This window comes from Ovis aries, chromosome 23, assembly GCF_016772045.2.
Source record: "Ovis aries strain OAR_USU_Benz2616 breed Rambouillet chromosome 23, ARS-UI_Ramb_v3.0, whole genome shotgun sequence".
In the NCBI taxonomy this organism is placed as follows: domain Eukaryota; kingdom Metazoa; phylum Chordata; class Mammalia; order Artiodactyla; family Bovidae; genus Ovis; species Ovis aries.
The window spans coordinates 26,421,952-26,441,674 of record NC_056076.1 but is presented as its reverse complement, the minus strand read 5'-3'; the positions used below and the strand labels follow the sequence as shown (position 1 = coordinate 26,441,674).

The 19,723-nt window shown below is 41.6% G+C and overlaps 1 protein-coding gene across 2 annotated transcripts in view; it reads right to left on the bottom strand.

The window, feature by feature from the left end:
* DSC3 (desmocollin 3) overlaps positions 1-18,363 on the bottom strand; it is a 58,645-nt gene extending 40,282 nt beyond the window's left edge. For both annotated transcript variants that reach the window (XM_027960712.2, XM_042239202.2), the window contains exons 1-5: positions 18,114-18,363; positions 10,292-10,376; positions 8,200-8,399; positions 6,705-6,824; positions 601-756 (exon numbers count right to left, since the gene is read on the bottom strand). In XM_027960712.2, the coding sequence (XP_027816513.2) occupies positions 601-756; positions 6,705-6,824; positions 8,200-8,399; positions 10,292-10,376; positions 18,114-18,182 (630 nt within the window). In that variant the 5' untranslated portion in view covers positions 18,183-18,363. The remainder of the gene's footprint in view (positions 1-600; positions 757-6,704; positions 6,825-8,199; positions 8,400-10,291; positions 10,377-18,113) is intronic.
* Between the last annotated feature and the right edge of the window lie 1,360 nt (positions 18,364-19,723).

Genomic DNA, 19,723 nt, shown 5'->3' with positions numbered 1-19,723 from the left:
TGTTCTTGCCTGGAGAATCCCAGGGACGGGGGAGCCTGGTAGGCTTCCATCTATGGGGTCGCACAGAGTCGGACACGCTGAAGCGACTCAGCAGCAGCAGCATCCTTATCAGTATACTGACTTATTGTGCCTTGTTTGGGCTTGGTCTCCCACTTTTGCTGCATTATGTAGTTCTCAGGTATCATCAGATAATCATACATGCTGAAGAAAGACCAAGAAAGAAAGGAAAAAAAAAAAAAAGGAGCAAAAGAGGGACATTGGAAGATGACTCTTCCAATCAACTGTGGCCATGTCCTAGAGAGAGGAGAAAGGACCATAACCAAAGAGAGAAGGAAAACCACAGAAACAATACTAACTTTTGGAAATTTGCTGGAATTTACATCCAAATGCAATTAAATTTCTTGGCTTCATTTTACGCTTACCTAACAGAAGTTGAGATAAATAGCAGACCAAGCATTCCAAAATATTATACAACCTATTTCCTTTGTCTTTAAGATGCCCTCAAAAAAGAGAGTGCAGAAGACAGAAAAGAGTAGATGGAGTATCAGAAGAAACATAGTTTAATCACTTAAAAGTCATGTGTATTGATAAAGCTCCTACATCAAAAACATCATATTCTTCACGATCCACAGGCCGGGTACAATACAGATTTCCAGTGTCTCTTTCTATGAAAAACAAATTTAAAGGTTCTTTGTCAACTCCTCGCCCACTTATTGAATAGAAGATGGTATAGTTCTGCGCAGCATCAGATTGAACCTAAAAGGAAAAAGCATATGTAAAAAATTTTTCATTAAAATGCTGTTTTTTAAATACAACATATATGTTTACATTTTTTATTTTAAAGAGATTATTTTAAGAATAATCACCTTTGTCACTTCATCAACCTCCAAAATGGTAACAAACTATGATAATTTGGCAAAAGATTTTTTAAAAGCTCCCAAATTTAATGAAGACAATGTTCAACATAAATAGTAACCAAAGAAAACCTAATTGAAAACAAAAAGGCATAGTTTCCCATCTAGTGATTTGGCAAAGGTAGAAAAAAACAATACTACCCATTGTGGGCAGGGATGAGGCAAACAAGGACTCTCATATCCTGATGAAAGGAATGTCAATTGGAATGTTTCTTAGGGAGATGAATTAACAAAACTGAAAAGAATGACAATAAACAGAGAAGACTCTTCCTGGCAGAGGAAACAGGAAGTGTAAAGTGATCAGACCAGGGTGATGTCTGGAGTGTTCAAGGAAGGCAGTGTGATTGGAGTAGAGAGGACTAAGGGAAAAGAAAGTCGTAGATGACGATGAATGCAGTAACAGGGCAATGGCATATAAGAGATTCCAAGGATGTTGGCTTTTTCTTGGAGTCAGACTGAGAGCCATTGGAGAATTTAGATAATAGTAACATAGAAACAGATTTAAGGGCCTAGATCTGATAGATAGAGTGCCTGATGAACTACGGAATGAGGTTCGTGACATTGTACAGGAGACAGGGATCAAGACCATCCCCATGGAAAAGAAATGCAAAAAAGCAAAATGGCTGTCTGGGGAGGCCTTACAAATAGCTGTGAAAAGAAGAGAGGCGAAAAGCAAAGGAGAAAAGAGAAAGATACAAGCATCTGAATGCAGAGTTCCAGAGAATAGCAAGAAGAGATAAGAAAGCCTTCTTCAGCGATCAATGCAAAGAAATAGAAGAAAAGAACAGAATGGGAAAGATTAGAGATCTCTTCAAGAAAATTAGAGATACCAAGGGAACATTTCATGCAAAGATGGGCTCGAAAAAGGACAGAAATGGTATGGACCTAACAGAAGCAGAAGATATTAAGAAGAGGTGGCAAGAATACACAGAAGAATTGTACAAAAAAGGTCTTCACGACCCAGACAATCATGATGGTGCGATCACTAATCTAGAGCCAGATATCCTGGAATGTGAAGTTAAGTGGGCCTTGGAAAGCATTGCTATGAACAAAGCTAGTGGAGGTGATGGAATTCCAGCTGAGCTGTTTCAAATCCTGAAAGATGATGCTGTGAAAGTGCTGCACTCAATATGCCAGCACATTTGGAAAACTCAGCAGTGGCCACAGGACTGGAAAAGGTCAGTTTTCATTCCAATTCCAAAGAAAGGCAATGCCAAAGAATGCTCAAACTACCGCACAATTGCACTCATCTCCCATGCTAGTAAAGTAATGCTCAAAATCCTCCAAGCCAGGCTTCAGCAATACGTGAACCGTGAACTTCCTGATGTTCAAGCTGGTTTTAGAAGAGGCAGATGAACCAGAGATCAAATTGCCAACATCCACTGGATCATGGAAAAGGCAAGAAAGTTCTAGAAAAACATCTATTCTGCTTTACTGACTATGCCAAAGCCTTTGACTGTGTGGATCACAATAAACTGTGGAAAATTCTTCAAGAGATGGGAATACCAGACCACCTGATCTGCCTCTTGAGAAATCTGTATGCAGGTCAGGAAGCAGCAGTTAGAACTGGACATGGAACAACAGACTGGTTCCAAATAGGAAAAGGAGTACATCAAGGCTGTATATTGTCACCCTCATTATTTAACTTATATGCAGAGTACATCATGAGAAACGCTGGACTGGAAGAAACACAAGCTGGAATCAAGATTGCCGGGAGAAATATTAATAACCTCAGATATGCAGATGACACCACCCTTATGGCAGAAAGTGAAGAGGAGCTAAAAGCCTCTTGATGAAAGTGAAAATGGAGAGTGAAAAAGTTGGCCTAAAGCTCAACATTCAGAAAACGAAGATCATGGCATCCGGTCCCATCACTTCATGGGAAATAGATGGGGAAACAGTGGAAAACAGTGTCAGACTTTATTTTGGGGGGCTCCAAAATCACTGCAGATGCTGATTGCAGCCGTGAAATTAAAAGACGCTTACTCCTTGGAAGAAAAGTTATGACCAACCTAGATAGTATATTCAAAAGCAGAGACATTACTTTGCCGACTAAGGTCCGTCTAGTCAAGGCTATGGTTTTTCCTGTGGTCATGTATGGATGTGAGAGTTGGACTGTGAAGAAGGCTGAGTGCCGAAGAATTGATGCTTTTGAACTGTGGTGCTGGAGAAGACTCTTGAGAGTTCCTTGGACTGCAAGGAGATCCAACCAGTCCATTCTGAAGACCAGCCTTGGGATTTCTTTGGAAGCAATGATGCTAAAGCTGAAGCTCCAGTACTTTGGACACCTCATGCGAGGTGGAAAAGACTCATTGGAAAAGACTCTGATGCTGGGAGGGATTGGGGGCAGGAGGAGAAGGGGACGACCGAGGATGAGATGGCTGGATGGCATCACTGACTCAATGGATGTGAGTCTGAGTGAACTCCGGGAGATGGTGATGGACAGGGAGGCCTGGCGTGCTGCGATTCATGGGGTCACAAACAGTCGGACACGACTGAGCGACTGAACTGGAACTGGAATATCCAATTTCTGGAGTTCTAGTAGCTCCATGGTGAAGAATCCCCCTGCCAATGCAGGAGATGCGAGTTCCATCGCTGGGTCAGGAAGATTCCCTGGAGAAAATGGCAACCCATGCCAGTATGCCTGGGAAATCTCATCTCATGGGCAGAGAAAGCTTCAAGGTGACAGTCCATGGCATCTCACAGAGTCAGACACGACTAAGCAACTAAACAACAATATCCAATTTATATTTTAGAAGGCTAATTCTTGCTGTTCTGTCAAGATTAGACTTGGGTGAGAAGGGAAGAAACAGGAAGGCTATTTAAAAGTTACTGCTAAAAAAAAAAAAGGTTACTGTAAGAATTCAGGGGAGAGAATTATTTGTTAGACTAGCATGGCGGCAGCAGCAGTTGTGAAAAACAGTTAGATTCTGGATCGAATCTGACGATACAGCCAGCAGGATTTGACAATGGATTGGCTGTGTGGTGTGAAGACTGAAGTCAGGGATGTCACTAAGTCAGAGGATGCTAGTATTCCCCGATGTCTATTCTGCCCGTCTTCCTTAATGTTAGAACTTACAGCTGAGCATAAGATGGTCCAGAAGAAAGATTTTTCTATCTCCCTTGCAATTAGGTATGATCATGCAAAAAGGGATCAATGGGATTTAGCAAAAAAAAAATTAATAATATTGGGCTGGCCAGAAACGTTTGTTAGAGTTTTCCATAACATCTCATGGAAAACCTCAAGTGAACTTTTGGCCAACCCAACAGAGGTGAGACTCAGACTGTGCTCTAGAAAAGTGGAGGCGTGTGTTCCATCATTTGGACAGAAGGATGAGCCATCTTGAACCTGAAGGATGGCCAAGCTTAAAAAGGAAGAAGCCTGGGTCCCTGGTGATTTCTCAAATTAGAATCTCTTTACTGGATCATACTTTGACATGAAATGACTTAATCTCTGTCATATTTATCCTGTATAATTTAAGATCTTAGTAAAATACAGCTAGATTCTTGTCCTATAATAATAAAGGAATTACAATTTTAATTGTAAAGAATGGTTGGATATGATAAATTGGGGCTCAACATCTATTTCACCTGGAGAAGGAAATGGCAACCCACTCCAGTATTCTTACCTGGAAAATCCCATGGACAGAGGAGTCTGGCAGGCTACACAGTGCCCAGGTCGCACAGAGTGGAACACAACTGAAACGACTTGGCACGAACGCAGTAAATTCCTATCTATTAATTCCTTAAGAAGTATGCTCTCCACAATAAAACCTTACCAAACAGACTCTACTGTGGTAACAACTGAAAGGATGGAGCTGCCATTAATTGAGAAGAGAGGATATTTTTTAATAAGAAAATCCAAATGTTTGATTTTTATATGCAAAGTTTGGCGTGTCTACTTAACCTCCAGGTGGAAATCTTAATTAGGCATTTTGGGCTAGAGATAATGAAGTTTTAAGTTTCCAGTGTATAAAAAGTACTTAAAGCAATGAAGCTGGATGAGATCATTGAGAACATGAATGTAAATAAACACGAGACAAGGTTCATAGGTGAGCTCTCCAAAATTTAAGACAGAGGTTGGGGTGGTGGGGAATAGGGGGAAGTGGGAGTGAGGATGAACCAGCAAGACATACCAAGAAGGAGTGGCCAGCAAAAAAGGTGGAAAGCTGGGTGAGCGTTGTCCTGGATGAAGAAAGGGAGAGGTCAGCTAAGTCAAATGGACACACACATCAAGGAAACGAGGATTGAGAGGTGGTGACCGGCTTAACAGTACTAAGGCCGTAATTATCTCTGATCACTATAACTTTGATAATCAGAAATCAATTTCTTAATAGGCCTCATCAGTGCTTAAAATACAATTACCTAAAAGAAGAAACAAAGGGACAGCACTGGGTAGAGTTTCCTATAAGCGAGAAAGACACCGGAAGCATAGTTAAAAACGTAAATAAGTAGGACACAGGTGGCACCATTAGCATTAAACATTGACCAGAGTAATAGACATTTAAAGGAAAAAGGCGAGCTCCATGCCATAGCTCCACCTCAGTCATTATTTTCATTGCATACTTATTATTTATTTTCATTTATGAAAAGTAAATCTGACCCTGCTTTAAAAAGACTTGTTTTTAGGAAGAAGTTAAACTGCCCAGCAGAGCACAAATGGCCCATTCCAGCTGGACCCTACCTGCCTTTCTGCCCCATCTCCTGTTCCACTCCCATCACACACAGGAAGACTAAGCTCTTGAGAGCTCCTATGAGGAACCATGCTTGCTTCCACCTCTGTCCCTCTTTCTTCTTCTGCAACAATTTACCTGCACGACACTCTCCCAGCCTTCAGCACTGAACTTAGTTGCCTCCCCCTCTAAGTCTTCTTTTTGTTTTTTACCACTTGTCATCTCAGGACATGGTACTCACCCCATGAATTCTCAGATCACCCCAATCCATTCCCATCTCAGGGCTTATCACTTAATGTTACAATCATTTGCCTATTTCTATCTTCCTCACTAGATTCATAAACTACATGAGAGCAAGTGTTAGTCACTCAGTCATATACAACTCTTTGTGACCCCATGAACTGTAGCCCTCCAGGCTCCTCTGTCCACGGGATTCTCCAGGCAAGGATACTAGAGTAGGTAGCCATTCCCTTCTCCAAGGGATCTCCCTGACCCATGGATCAAACCCACATCTCCTACACTGCAGACAGATTCTTTACTATCTGAGCCACCAGGGAAGGTCATGAGAGCAAAGGCCATGCCATGCTAAGTCACTTCAGTTGTGTCCAACTCTGTGTGACCCTAAGGACTGTAACCTGCCAGGCTCCTCTGTCCATGGGATTCTCCAGGCAAGAATACTGGAATGGGTTGTCAAGCCCTTCTCCAAAGGATCTTCCCAACCCAAGGATCAAACCCATATCTCTTAACTCTCCTGCACTGGCAGGCAGTTTCTTTACTTCTAGCACCACCTGGGAAGCCCAAATGACTAAATGTATCTCTAGCTTAAGTACTTAGAGCAGTGCTTTCGACAGGACAGAGTAGGTTCTCAATAGCCAGCTGCTAAATGAATGAATTAACTAATAAAGATCATTTAATGGCTTCAGAGTCTTTACCATATTATAATTATTAGTTTTTAGTGATGTTCTAGTTTTTCTCATTATTAATTTTTTAGTGATTTTACTCTTCATGAATATCTTCAAATCTGTTGATTTTTAAATGTTTAAAGAATTACTAAAACCTGAACAAAACAGACTCTTGGAACTAAAGCAATCCCAGTCAGAAGGAATGGAAAACCTACCTGTTGAAGGAACAAGGGGAAAGGTCCCAGGGAATTCTCCTGCATTGAGCAGGGAATAGGCGCCCATCTCCTTTTGGAACGCCTGAGAACAGTTTCTTTAGTGTGTCTTTTCCTCAATACCTGAATTGAGAGAAAGACAATTAACAATTTTAAACAAAAAGTATCACAGCCTACTTCATTGTAAAACAGTAGATGGACCAGTCTCCAGTATGTGCATGCTGAACCTAAAGACTAGATAATACGATCTTCTCTGAATTAGGTTGAAAAAATGTAACCAGAGTTTAAAGGTTTCATGAACCAAAGAATTTCCGTTTGTATACATTTCTATATTAATCCTGACCAAACTTTCAGATTAGGAAAATCATCTCACTGTACTTTCAGTTCTTTCTGTTCTGTCCCAAAATGAAACAGAGAATGCATCCTCTTTCTAACAAGCTATAGACAGCTCTTACTTGTTCTTTCTGCTAAAACCTCATACTCTCAGGTGAACCAGAGTGAGCTCATGCATTTTCTTCATTGCCTAAACACTCTAACTCCACTGTCCAATAAGGAAGCCACAGCCACATGTGACCATTTAAGTTAATTAGGATTAAGTAAAGCATATATTCCATTCTTCAGTTGCACTAGTCACATGATAATTGTCAGTAGTCATTAATTAATTAATGTTGGGTGACCATATCACACAGTGCAGATTATAGAACTTTTCCATCATTGTTGAAAGTTCTATTGGAGTTTTTAGTGATTTCCATTTCATTTCATGGTATAGTAAGGAAGATGCGGTATTTCCTGAGAATTAATTAATAATACATTAAGCAATTATTAAAGTGTTAAGCATAAATTTATTAATTTAAGTGACTTTTTTCATTAATATAATACACTTCACAATGATTAGTTGTAATTCACTACAGCCTTCCTCTTGATGTAGAATCTGGAACTACAGTGAATAATCACTGGCTGACAGCTAATACCGTTCAGACACATACATACTACAGGATTTCCATCCTATTTTAACATCAGAATGACTGTGGCACTTGAAATCACTGGGAACTACTTCACTTAGCCTTAATTTAAAATGTACCTATTGACTCTGGGTCAGGGGTAACTGAGCAGTAGTAACAGAGGTAACAAAGATTGACTCATGTCCTTAACAACTGTGGATAGGTTGTTTGCACTAATAAAAAATTACCAAGGCTGCAACAGAGGGATTACCAAACTGACGCAGGCAGGCAAAAGCAAGTAGACTTTGGAGGTGGAAGAAGCCTTCCCAGAGAGGTGCCATTAGATCCAATAAAGCCAGATCCAAAGTCAATGTCTAACCAAAGTCGAGAGGGGAAGAGGAGGGAGAAAAGGAGACAGGGAGGAAGGGAAAGCAAACAGAAAGGGGAAAAAAAGAAGAGGAAGATAAATCTTATTTATCCTTTTCTTTGCAATGTTTAATGAGAGCATTTAAATGATAAGAAAAACATGCCTGAAAATATCAATGGACTTTGAATACCTTCTTCTGATATTCCAGGAGCACAAGAATCTCTTTCTGTGTCTGTTTCTTTGTGTCAGAGAGCCGTATGGTGAAAGATCTTTTCTCATCAGACAACACAACAGCGTGGGCTGTGTATACTGACCCATCTTCCAGAACTCTGAAATCAGGATCACTGGACTGGATGTGGTCTACAGACCCAAGGCACTCTTTCAAATTAACTGCAAGTAAGAATTTTCAAGTTGTAAAGTAAGAAACACATGCAAAAGGGGGGGTGGGGGGAATGTTCTAATAATGTATACAATCTTCTTCAAAACCATTAAGTGGAATGAAATGAACCAATCAGCCTTCATTTAGCAAATATTTTAGCCAGCTTCTTTACACGTACTTTTTAAAAGTGATCATTCTTCTTCTGTTAAAAATGATAATTCTGGATTGCATATTTGTTTAAATAAGGTACTTAAAACTTCTATATTCTTCTAAAAGGCTTATGAAAATGATCTTCCTATTGAAGACATATGCATGTTGCAATCAGGACAAAGCTGAACTGCACACCCACACACACACACGCACACCTGGATAAACAAACAGAAGAGCCTTTCTTAACAACATAGTAAGTCTTCTAAGATACACCTGTCTTCAGCCAGAAATTATACACAGGAACTCAAAGAGTGACAGAGTATATGGGTTCGGCAAATAGTCAAATACGAAAAATCTTTAAATTCTTCCTGCCCCACCCCAACCTCACTAACTCCCCTGGGGACCGCGGTTCTCTTTGTGTTGTTGTTCCTTTCTTTCTGGGGCTTCCTACTGAAATTCTGAAATTCTTCTCTCCCTGGGAATTTTCCCAAGTGCAAAGTTATAAAATACAAGTCTCATACCAGTGTTTCAATATCATATCTAAAAGTATCAAATACACTCATCTGCCTTAACAGAAACCAAAGTGATATTCTAATACCCACTTAAGTAATATCCTCTCAAAGAATTCATGTTACCCACGTGTAGTGTTTTCACTTTAATTCAAATCTGTCACAGATGGAAACGTTAAGTCAAAAAAAAAAAAGAAAGAAAGAAAACTAAACATCTTTAGAAGTGATGATTTATTTCCCTTCTGTTCACGTTTTTACCAGAGTGATAAACTCTGGTCCATTTCCCTAGAGGAACACCCCTGACATTTCTTTACATCCTTTCTTTTCTTCCTTCCCAGGAATGGGACACTTTTTGAAAAAGTAAATTTGGTATCTCTGGGACAAGCTGTATCTCTCAACAAAATCATGATATTTTCTTCCAGTATTTCCTGTTCCATGGAGAAATTCCATCTGAACAGAGCTGCCTGGTTGTTGGGAAAGTTTGAGGTTCTCCAACTTCTCACTGCTGCGAAGGCAATGGCACCCCACTCCAGCACTCTTGCCTGGAAAATCCCATGGACAGAGGAGCCTGGTAGGCTGCAGTCCATGGGTTCGCTAAGAGTCGGACACGACTGAACGACTTCACTTTCGCTTTTCACTTTCCTGCATTGGAGAAGGAAATGGCAACCCACTCTGGTAATCTTGCCTGGAGAATCCCAGAGACAGAGGAGCCTAGTGGGCTACCGTCTGTGGGGTCGCACAGAGTCGAACACGACTGAAGCGACTTAGCACCAGCAGCACCAGCAGCACCAGCAGCAGCAGCAGCAGCAGCAACTTCTCACTGGGCAAATAAATGACTGATAAACCCAGTTTTGAAAGGAACAGCACACCATGTCGTATTTCTCACTGCAGCTATAGCATTGGTAAAAATTCTGCCCGACTCTCTGAGCTCCTTACATATGTCTCTCAAATGCTTGGATCCTGGAGTAATGAAAGGGCTACATTCTACATATAATTATTTACATAATTTTTACTGTTAAAACATAAATGACTACAAAAGCATGGATTAGAACATTTGCCTTAGAATCGATGACAGAATTCTATAGGGTTATAAAGAACAGAACATATATTTTAACATATCTTGAATTATATCTAATTATATATACATTCAGGCTAATTCCAAAAGCAAAGATTGGATAATACGCTCTTTCCAGCATAAGTAAATTACATTTCTGTTTCAAAAACATTGTTTTGAAAGTTCTCACCTCTGCCAATCATTTTGTCTGCCTCAAGTTTGTAAGGTATAATAAATGTCTCCTTTTTGCAGGCTTCACAAGCAAAGCTGAAGACCTAAGGGAAAAATTGGTCACATTAATACAGTATAGAATAGAGAACAAAGTTTTATATATGCAAAATAAATAAATCCTAGAGATTTCCTGTATAGCATAGTGCCTACTGTTAATAATACTGTATTGTATACTAAAATTTTTGCTAAGGGGATAAAACTTAAGTGTTCTTACCAAAATAAAATATAACAATAAGTGAAGAAGGCAAGAGAAAACTTGGAGGTAATAGATATGCTTATGGTATACAGCGTGATGATCTTGCAGCTAGATACTTATTACCAAGCTCATCAGGGGGTATGCTTTGATATGAACAGCTTTTTGTGTGTCCATTTCACCTCAGTAAAGCAGGTGTTTTTTTTTTTTTAAAGAATTAAGAACAAAGCCATATGATCACCTCAATAGGGGCAAGCAATTGACAAAATCCAACACTGATTTACAATTTAAAATTTTCCAACAAACTAGGAATAGAAGAGAAGTTGCTCAACATGATAAAGAGCATCTAAGAAACACATCATGATTAACAGAGAAAGACTGAATGCTTTCCTCTGACAGAAGAAACAAGAAGATGATGCCTGCTCTCATCACTTCTATTCAACATTGTACTGGGGCTTCTAGCTTCTAGCCAGGGCAGATACACACACACACACACACACACACACACACACACACACACACACAATAAAAGGCATCCAGATTGGGAAAGAAGAAGCAAGATAGTTTCTATTTTCAAATAATATGATCTTGTATTACACATAGAAAATCCTAAGGAATCCACTAAAAGACTATCAAAAATAATAAATCGTTTCAGCAAGGTTGCAGAATACAAGGTTAACACACAAAAACTGATTGCATTCCTGTCCACTAGCAATGAAAAGAATTTGAAACCAAAAGCAAGCAAACAATTTCATTTGCAATAGAAAACCCCTCTTCATAGGTCAAAACACATATTTCCAAAATTCATCTGGCAGATTCAAGGCACTCCTATCAAAATCCCAAATAGGTTTTTGGTTTTGTTTTGGTTTTTTTTTTTTGCAGAAATTGAAAATCAATCCTTGAGGAAATTCAGAGCACTGAAAGACCCAAATTAACCTAGAAAAGAACAAAGTTGAAAATTTTCCCAATTTCAAAACTTACTACAAAAATACAATAATCAAGGCAGAGTGGTACTAGTATAAGGATAAACATATAGATGAATGGAAGAGAACTGAAATTCCATAAACAGGCCTTTATGTTCTTAAAAATACATTATTGGTCTGGTTTGCTGCCATTTATTTTAATATTTAAAATGCTTGATCATAAGAGAGATCAGGCTTCTACTTATTTTTCATACCATCTTCATAAAATGAGTTAGGGAGAGTTCCAGGGTTTTTTTTTTCCTATTTTTTGAAACAATTTATAAAAGGTAGAGGTTATCTGTTCCATAAATTTGTGGAAGAATTCACCTATCACACAGGTCTAGGCTTGATGGATATGAGGGTGTGTGTAAGTGGAGGTATTTGGCTTCCAATTCAGTGTCTTTATAAGTCTGTTTAGAATTTGTACACCTCTTCAAGTCAATGTTGGCAATTTTTACCTTGTAGAAAATTGCCTATTTTGTCTCTTTTCAGATTAGCTAGAATAATACATAAATATTATTATCTATTTGTTAAAACTTCTATCCTCTCCATAAATGTGACTGTTTTTATTCCTAATATTGTTTTATCTATGCCTTTTCTATTTTTCACTTATGCAATTGTAGCAGGTTTGTCTGTACTTTCAAATAATAGTGTTTAGTTTCGTTAATCCTCTATATTGTTTGTTTCATTTTTTAAAAAACTGTCCCTCTTAAGATATATTCTAACTATACATGTATTTTAATAAAAAATAAAAGAAACACTAGGGCACTTGCCTTAAAGTTATAAAGTTTTAGAAATAAAACATTACTATTATTTTCAAAGTTCCTATTTAACTCTCCCCAATTGCATTTTCTTCCCTAATGGAGGGACCTCTCCAAATTCAAGTAAACTCTAACGGATGATTTCTTATTTCGGTAAATCATTTACGTCCCTACTTCCACTTAATTGTATCCCATGTGTATGTACCCCTAAAGAAGACTGGTTCATTTTATCAATTTTAAGCCTTACATATATATAGTCATACACTAATTGTAAGCAACTTGATTTCTTTGCATGAATTATGCTGTGTAATTTATCCATGCTGGATATATAGCAGCAGGTCATTCGTCTTTGTCTCTGTATAATAAACATCACCGGAAATGATGTACAATTAATTCAAGGTGAAAAGTATCCTATAAAGGAAAATGCTATTTTAATTCCCTTGACAAGCCCTTTTAGCAAATGATATATTAACCATGTCCAAGTACGTACCATTTATAATATAGAATAGATAAAGTAGATGAGCAGACAGAAGTAACACCAACCAATATAGGAAGAGAGCAGTTCCTTGAGGAGCAGAATACTAGCAAGGATGGCAAAAACGGTGAAAAAAATGAGTTTTGTCTGGTGTATATTAAATTCCATATTCCTGTGGGAAATCTAGTGGAAGCAGAGTGGCTTCCCTGATGGCTCATTGGTAAAGAATTCACCTGTAATGCTGGAGACTCAGGAGATGCAGGTTCGATCCCTGGGTCAGGAAGATTCCACCTAGAGGGAACGGCAACCCACTCCAGTGTTCTTGCCTAGAGAATCCCATGGACAGAGGGGCCTGGTGGGCTACAGCCCAAAGGATCACAAAGAGTCAGACACGACTGAGCACACACACACACACGGGAAATCTAAGCAGAAAGGTCCAGAAGACAGCTAGACAGATAGACCTACACTTAAGGGCAACTCAAGGCCAGATATACAAATCAGGGAGTCAGCAGTAGCTGGAGAGTGGTTGAAATTATGGCACGAATTGGATTTCCGGGGAGAGAGTGAGTGCAAGTCGCTTCTGCAACCCCATGGACTATACAGTCCATGGAATTCTCCAGGCCAGAATACTGGAGGGGATAGCCTTTCCCTTCTCCAGAGTATCTTCCCAACCCAGGGATCAAACACAGGTCTCCTGCATTGCAGGCGGATTCTTTACCAGCTGAGCCACAAGGGAAACCCAAGAATACTGGAGTGGGTAGCGTATCCCCTCTCCAGGGGATCTTCCCGACCCAAGAATCCAACCAGGGTTTCCTGTATTGCAGGCAGATTTTTTACCATCTGAAGGCAATGGCACCCCACTCCAGTACTCTTGGCTGGAAAATCCCATGGATAGAGGAGCCTGGTAGGCTGCAGTCCATGGAATCGCTAAGGGTCGGACACGACTGAGCAACTTCACTTTCACTTTTCACTTTCATGCATTGGAGAAGGAAATGGCAACCCACTCCAGTGTTCTTGCCAGGAGAATCCCAGGGGCGGGGGAGCCTGATGGGCTGCCGTCTATGGGGTCGCACAGAGTCAGACATGACTGAAGCGACTTAGCAGCAGCAGCAGAGCTATCAGAGATGCCCTAATATAAGGGACGGATATTGCAAAGGATGATATTCACATATAAATTTCAGTCATGCTATGTTTCCTGAAATATAAAGACATGTAATGCTATGCTAGTGAGACTTGGATATATTACTGAAAATAAAGTAGAAAAAAATAAAACCACCATTACATGACAAACTTTTAAAGGTATTTTAAGAATATCTGGTGACTGCCCAATGAAAAATACAAGATACAAAACAAAAATTTGTTAATATTAATGAATTCTGGATTGACTGAGTTATAAAAGAATTTCTTTTAATGAAGAACCCTCTAGAACAACTTTAAATATCTGATTGATAGAACTTAGAGTTGTAAGTAACTTTAAATTAAAATGTAACAAATGTATCATTTGTTTAATGTATCATTTTTTTTAAAAAATGATAATATAAAGTATTGTCTATGCTAGTTTGGGAAAAATAAATTGCTTTGTTTCATTTCACAGTACTGTCCAAATTTAATTAATCATATCATAGAAAGCTTATCGTACAAATCATCAAATCCTCAAGGAACTGTCTAAGTGCCAAGAGAGAATGAAAAAAACAGTGTACCTGCCAGTGTTTCACCTTTGTACTATTGCTCAATTTTAGAGTGAATGCACAAGTAGGCTTTCTAAAATGACACCTTTCTCAACAGAGGAAAAAGAAGCCAAAGAATAGGCGTTTATAGACTATCTGAAAATAAAGGATATCTCCTTGAGCATAAAGATCACAGAATTTCCAATTCATCATTTCTCCTGTGGACACTGGCTGTCTCCAAGACAGAAATCTTACCTTTCAAACTCTTATCACCTTGAATTGTAAGATTTACCTTTCTATATTCTCAATGATTTGATGAGTCTACTAAATTTCTTTCTATCCAAACTCCATAAGATGGGACCCTAAATGGGAAGTATAATTAGCCACAGGTCACCAGAGATACCATATATGGCATAGCAACTGTCACAAGGATTACAACAGGACCAAAAAATGTGCATGGCTTACACATATTTAGTGACTCAGAAAGTACAATGGAATATAGCTGTATCTCAGTGTGAATACCAACAACAATAACCTTCTTTGAAGAAGGTAAATAAAGATGCACTGATGTAAATAAATACAACTCTGACTTCCTAAGCACACAGTTTAGAAATAAGCTAGTTCTCCTCCTTTATTTGTCCTAAGCTTTTTTTCCCTCCAATGCAAAAGATAATAGTATTATACTCACTTTTATCTTAAAAAGGTGAATATGTCAAATGTTATCAAGAACAGCAATAAACAAAAAGTGTGGGAAAGGAGTCATATTATTCTCATTATTTAATGCTATAAATTCTGGGAAAGGACACAGCACACATAGGTTGTCAACATAGGTTGCAGGTAGAATTCCACATACTTCAAGGGGGAAAGTATGTTATAAAGGAAAATGCTATTTTAATTCCTTTTGAAGAGCCCTTTTAGCAAATGATAAATTAACCATGTCCAAGTACACACTATGTATAATATAGAATAGAAAATTTAATTCCCAAAGTGGATTTGATATGGCAAACACATTAAATACACATGTAAAAGGATCTCATTATTTATAATAGAGGATAAGACATCTGAGCAACTGAGCTAATATGAATTAGTTTTCACCATTCCTAACAATTTGTGTTACATTAAAAGGAGAAACATTTTAAGAGACACTCAGTTCTTTCAGTAGTAATAGGAAGATCTGACATGGTTCTTTTCTAGATTCTCCCTCTCCTTTCTTCCCTTCCCCACCAGCCCCCTTCTTTGTATATGTGTAAGGAAACACGATTAGGATTTGCAGTTAATTGTAGCAGTTTAGGGGCTTCCGTGGTAGCTCAGAAGGTAAAGAATCTGTCTGCAATGCAGGGGACCTGGGTTTGATCCTTGGGTTGAGAAGATCCCCTGGAGGAGGGCAAGACAACCCACTCCAGTATTCTTGCCTGGAGAATCCCCATGGACAGAGAAGCCTGGTGGGTTCCAGTTCCTGGGGTCAAAGAGTCGGACACGACTGAGCCACTAAGTGCGTTAAATAGCAGTTTAGAGCACACACAAAGTATACTGAGGCTAGAAGGGTGGGACAGGGATGCAGATTCAGAAGAGAAAAGTGAAAAAGGTAGATCCCACAAACTACGGGGCAGCTACATGGGAAAGTGAATACGTCAAAAGTTTCAGTTCTGTGTTAAAGAACTCTCTGAAGGGCTCTCACTTTAAACAAGGGATTGTCTTTCAGAGCGCCATTAAGGATTCTATAAAGTGAAAGTTGCGTTTCCAAAATGCTATGCCCTTAAATATTAAACTGAAAAGTGGAGAGGTCCTGGGAGTCAAAAGGAAATACAGACATAAGATGGTCAACAAAGAGTCTCAGGACTATCCTGGTGGTCTAGTGGCTGACTTCTCTTCCCATGCAGCCGGTGTGGGCTTCATCCCTGGTCAGGGAAGCCAAGATATCATTTAATCTAATCTTTAGGAAATTCTTTTAAAAAATAATCCTAAACAAGAAAATCATATACTATAGCTGATGTTATCTCTATTTAGATACAGGCACTATCTTGTCTTGCCACATCCCAACACCCGATCCGCCACCCCCTGCCACCCAGACAGTTCCTCCAATACCACTCCCTCCCCTCCAGCGAATACACTGGAAATCTTGGGAACACAGCACGTCCACAGTTTCTTCTCTCCGTTCCCGAACTCCTTTCTCAGAGAAACCACGAAACACTAAATTCACGCTTTTAAACAGATTAGCTGGAAACGCTTTAAAATATATCAGAAAAGAGCACACTCTGAGAGCAGCTCTCGTATGTAAAGAGTCCTGTCATCAGCTCTTTTTTTTTTTTTTTTTTTTTGGAATAGCTGCCAGGCAGATCAACGTGCCCATTTATGCGATGCTTTGTCCATAAATATATGTTAGATCATAGCTACCAATCCTTTATTCGTAGTTCGATGATTCAAACAGAGGACAAAGCTTGCACCTACTCGCCCTGCTTGGGGGCAGAAGAGCACTAAGCACTAGTTGGCTAGCCTGAGTCGACCGGCTCCCGAGCCAGGCTAGTCCCTCTCGCCACCCGACCTCACGCGCTGGGAAGGCGAGGGTCCGAGGCTCCTTTCCAGAGCACGCCCAGAACGCAGCTCAGCGGGATCACACCATCAGGAGTCCCCACTTTTTGCTTTGTGTCTCCCGAGTTCGAGAATCGTCCCAAACTTCCTCTCCGGGTGAATCTCATCTTGGGTCTCAGGTATCCCGGGCACAAAAGACCCCAGGCTGGGCTCTAGACTTATGCAATCCTCCTTGCACCGGGACAAAGTGCCACCCAACCCCACACTCCTACCCCAACCTCAGTCTGATTCTATCTGCTCTGCTCTATCCTACCCCACTCCCCAAACACACCACCGAACCCCAACCTCCAACCCTAATTCAGCTGTCCACCCTCTGACGCCCCAGGTACACTCTGCCCCAAGCCGGGTGGCTCACGGGGGTGGACCACTCCGGTGAGTTGCTGAATAACCTTCAAACGAGGCAAAACCTGGAAGCCGCTTTTCAGGGGTAACTTAACCCTGGGACCCAGGGACACCGCTCCAACCCCTCCACCCACCAATGTCCCCATCCCAAGGGACCCCGGAGTAACTCACTCCGTGTCCGATTCTTTGCAACAAACCCCATGGACTGTAGCCCACAAGACTCCTCTGTCCATGAATTCTCCAGGCAAGAATGCTGGAGTGGGTTGCCATTGCCATCTCCGGGGGGGTTTCCCGACCCCGGGATAGATTCCCAAGTCTCCTGCATTGCAGGCAGATTCTTTACCCGTCTGAGCCACCAGTAACGCCCTGTAACTCACTCAGGGATCCTCAGAAACCTAACCAAACACTCTTCTTCCCTCTCTACCCAAACCTACCCCCACCACCATCACTAGGAGCCAAGAAGGGAGCGCGAACCCCGACCCCGGACCACTCGCGGCGGCGCAAAAGGGAGCTCAGCGAAACCAGAGCCCAGCTCGTGTTCAAACAGTCGAATAAGTCCCAAATAAAAACCTCGGTCCGGGTGCGTCTCGCTAGGACGCGTTTCCTCTCCTCATCCCACCGAGCCCGAATTTGGCTCCTCCGTGCCCTCGCAAGATTGAGCAGAGGCGCGGACGTCCCCTTTCGGTCGTCTTCGCCCGCATCGGTCCCCCCGCAGGACCACGGCCCATCCCCCACCACCCCCTGCTCCATCTCGACTCTGGGTAGGTCCCACCCCACCCGGGCTCCACTCACCACGAGGGTCAGGAGCAGCTGCCTGCAGAGGGCTCCGCGCAGGGAGCTCTGGGGCCGGGGCGCAGCCATCGGGGCGCGGGGCCCGGGAGGGGAGGATGCGGACACCGGGCGGGATGCAGGAGACCACAGGCCGCCGAGGTGCAGGGGCGCCGCGGGTGCGCTGCTCTCGGCTGCTCGTTAAGTCGCCCGGGCCTCTTTCAGGCTTGTCTTGCCCGAGAGCGTGTTCGCTCCTGAGACCGGATTGGACTCTGAAGACGCCGAGCCGCCCCTCCTTGTTATTTCTCAAGTTTTATCACCGCGAGAGCCGCCGGGGGAGCTGCCCGAGCCTGCCCCTCGGCTTCCAGGCGGCCCGGCGGGGTGCTCGCTCGCGGGAAAGCGGTCCAGGCCACCCCCTCTCGGCCTGCTCTCCCACGCCCCGCACCCCGCGGCTGCCCCGCCTTCCGCCCCGACTCCTGGGGCGTCCTCCTCGCAGACGCCGCTCGGCGCATTCCCACTGCAGAACCCCAAACCGCCTTCAGGGATCCCTGCCCCAACACGGGCGCTCCTAGGTGCCAGGAACACCGTTGTCACTGGACCGGCGAATCCTCCCTCCAGCTTCTGATAAAACGTTGAGCGCAGTCTCCTTGTTAATGCAAAATATATATGTATTCTTACCAAACTTCACTCCCTCGATAAGATAAAGGACAGAGGAGAAATTATCGCCAGTGGCACGAATAAGCTGACACTGGGTACATCAGAAATTGAAAGCAAATAAAGGAAATGCTGACATCTCACCATTTTCACGCACCCCAAATGTGAGGGATTAAGCTCAGAGCTTTCATGTCCAGCCGATGGTGTAGCCTTATTTGAACCTTGTAAGAAAGAATTTGTTCTTCTTATATGAAACTATTGATTTGAGGAATTACCTGGTAATTATACTAAGATGCAGTTTTTCAGTTCGTGGTCAAACAAAAATTCACCACACAAAAGCTTCTAGTCTAAAATGAGGCTTCCAGATTCAATATCATTTAACAAACGTTCATCAGGGCCAAGAATTACACAGGCGCTGGAGGAAAGGAAACAACCCAGATCCCGCCCAGAGCAATGCAAAGTCTAGAAGGGATTAAAGGTAATGATCATTGCCCAGTATGCTAAACCTTTTAATAAAGAGGTAGCTTATAACATTAGGGTGTGCATGCCAAGTCGCTTCAGTCATGTCCAATTCTTTGCAACCCCTATGGACTGTAGTCAGCCAGACTTCTCAACCCATGGAATTCTCCAGGCAAGAGTACTGGAGTGAGTAGCCATTCCCTTCTCCACTCTTGGGGATCTTCCCAACCCAGGGCTTGAACTGAGTCTCTTATATCTCCTGAATTGGCAGTCAAGTTCTTTACCACTAACACCACCTGAGAAGCACCGTAACATAAGGGCACATTCCTTTATTTCTCTCTAGACTGAGTTGTGTTCTCTAAGCCTCCACCTACTAGACTCAGGATGAACTCCCTCTTGGACATGTGTTGTTGCTGTCTCAAAGTCTGTACACAAATTCCAAGGTCAGGATTCTCAGGCTGTGCAGATTATTCAGAGAAGGCACTAAGACATTCATTCATCCAATGCTGGTCACCCCCTAT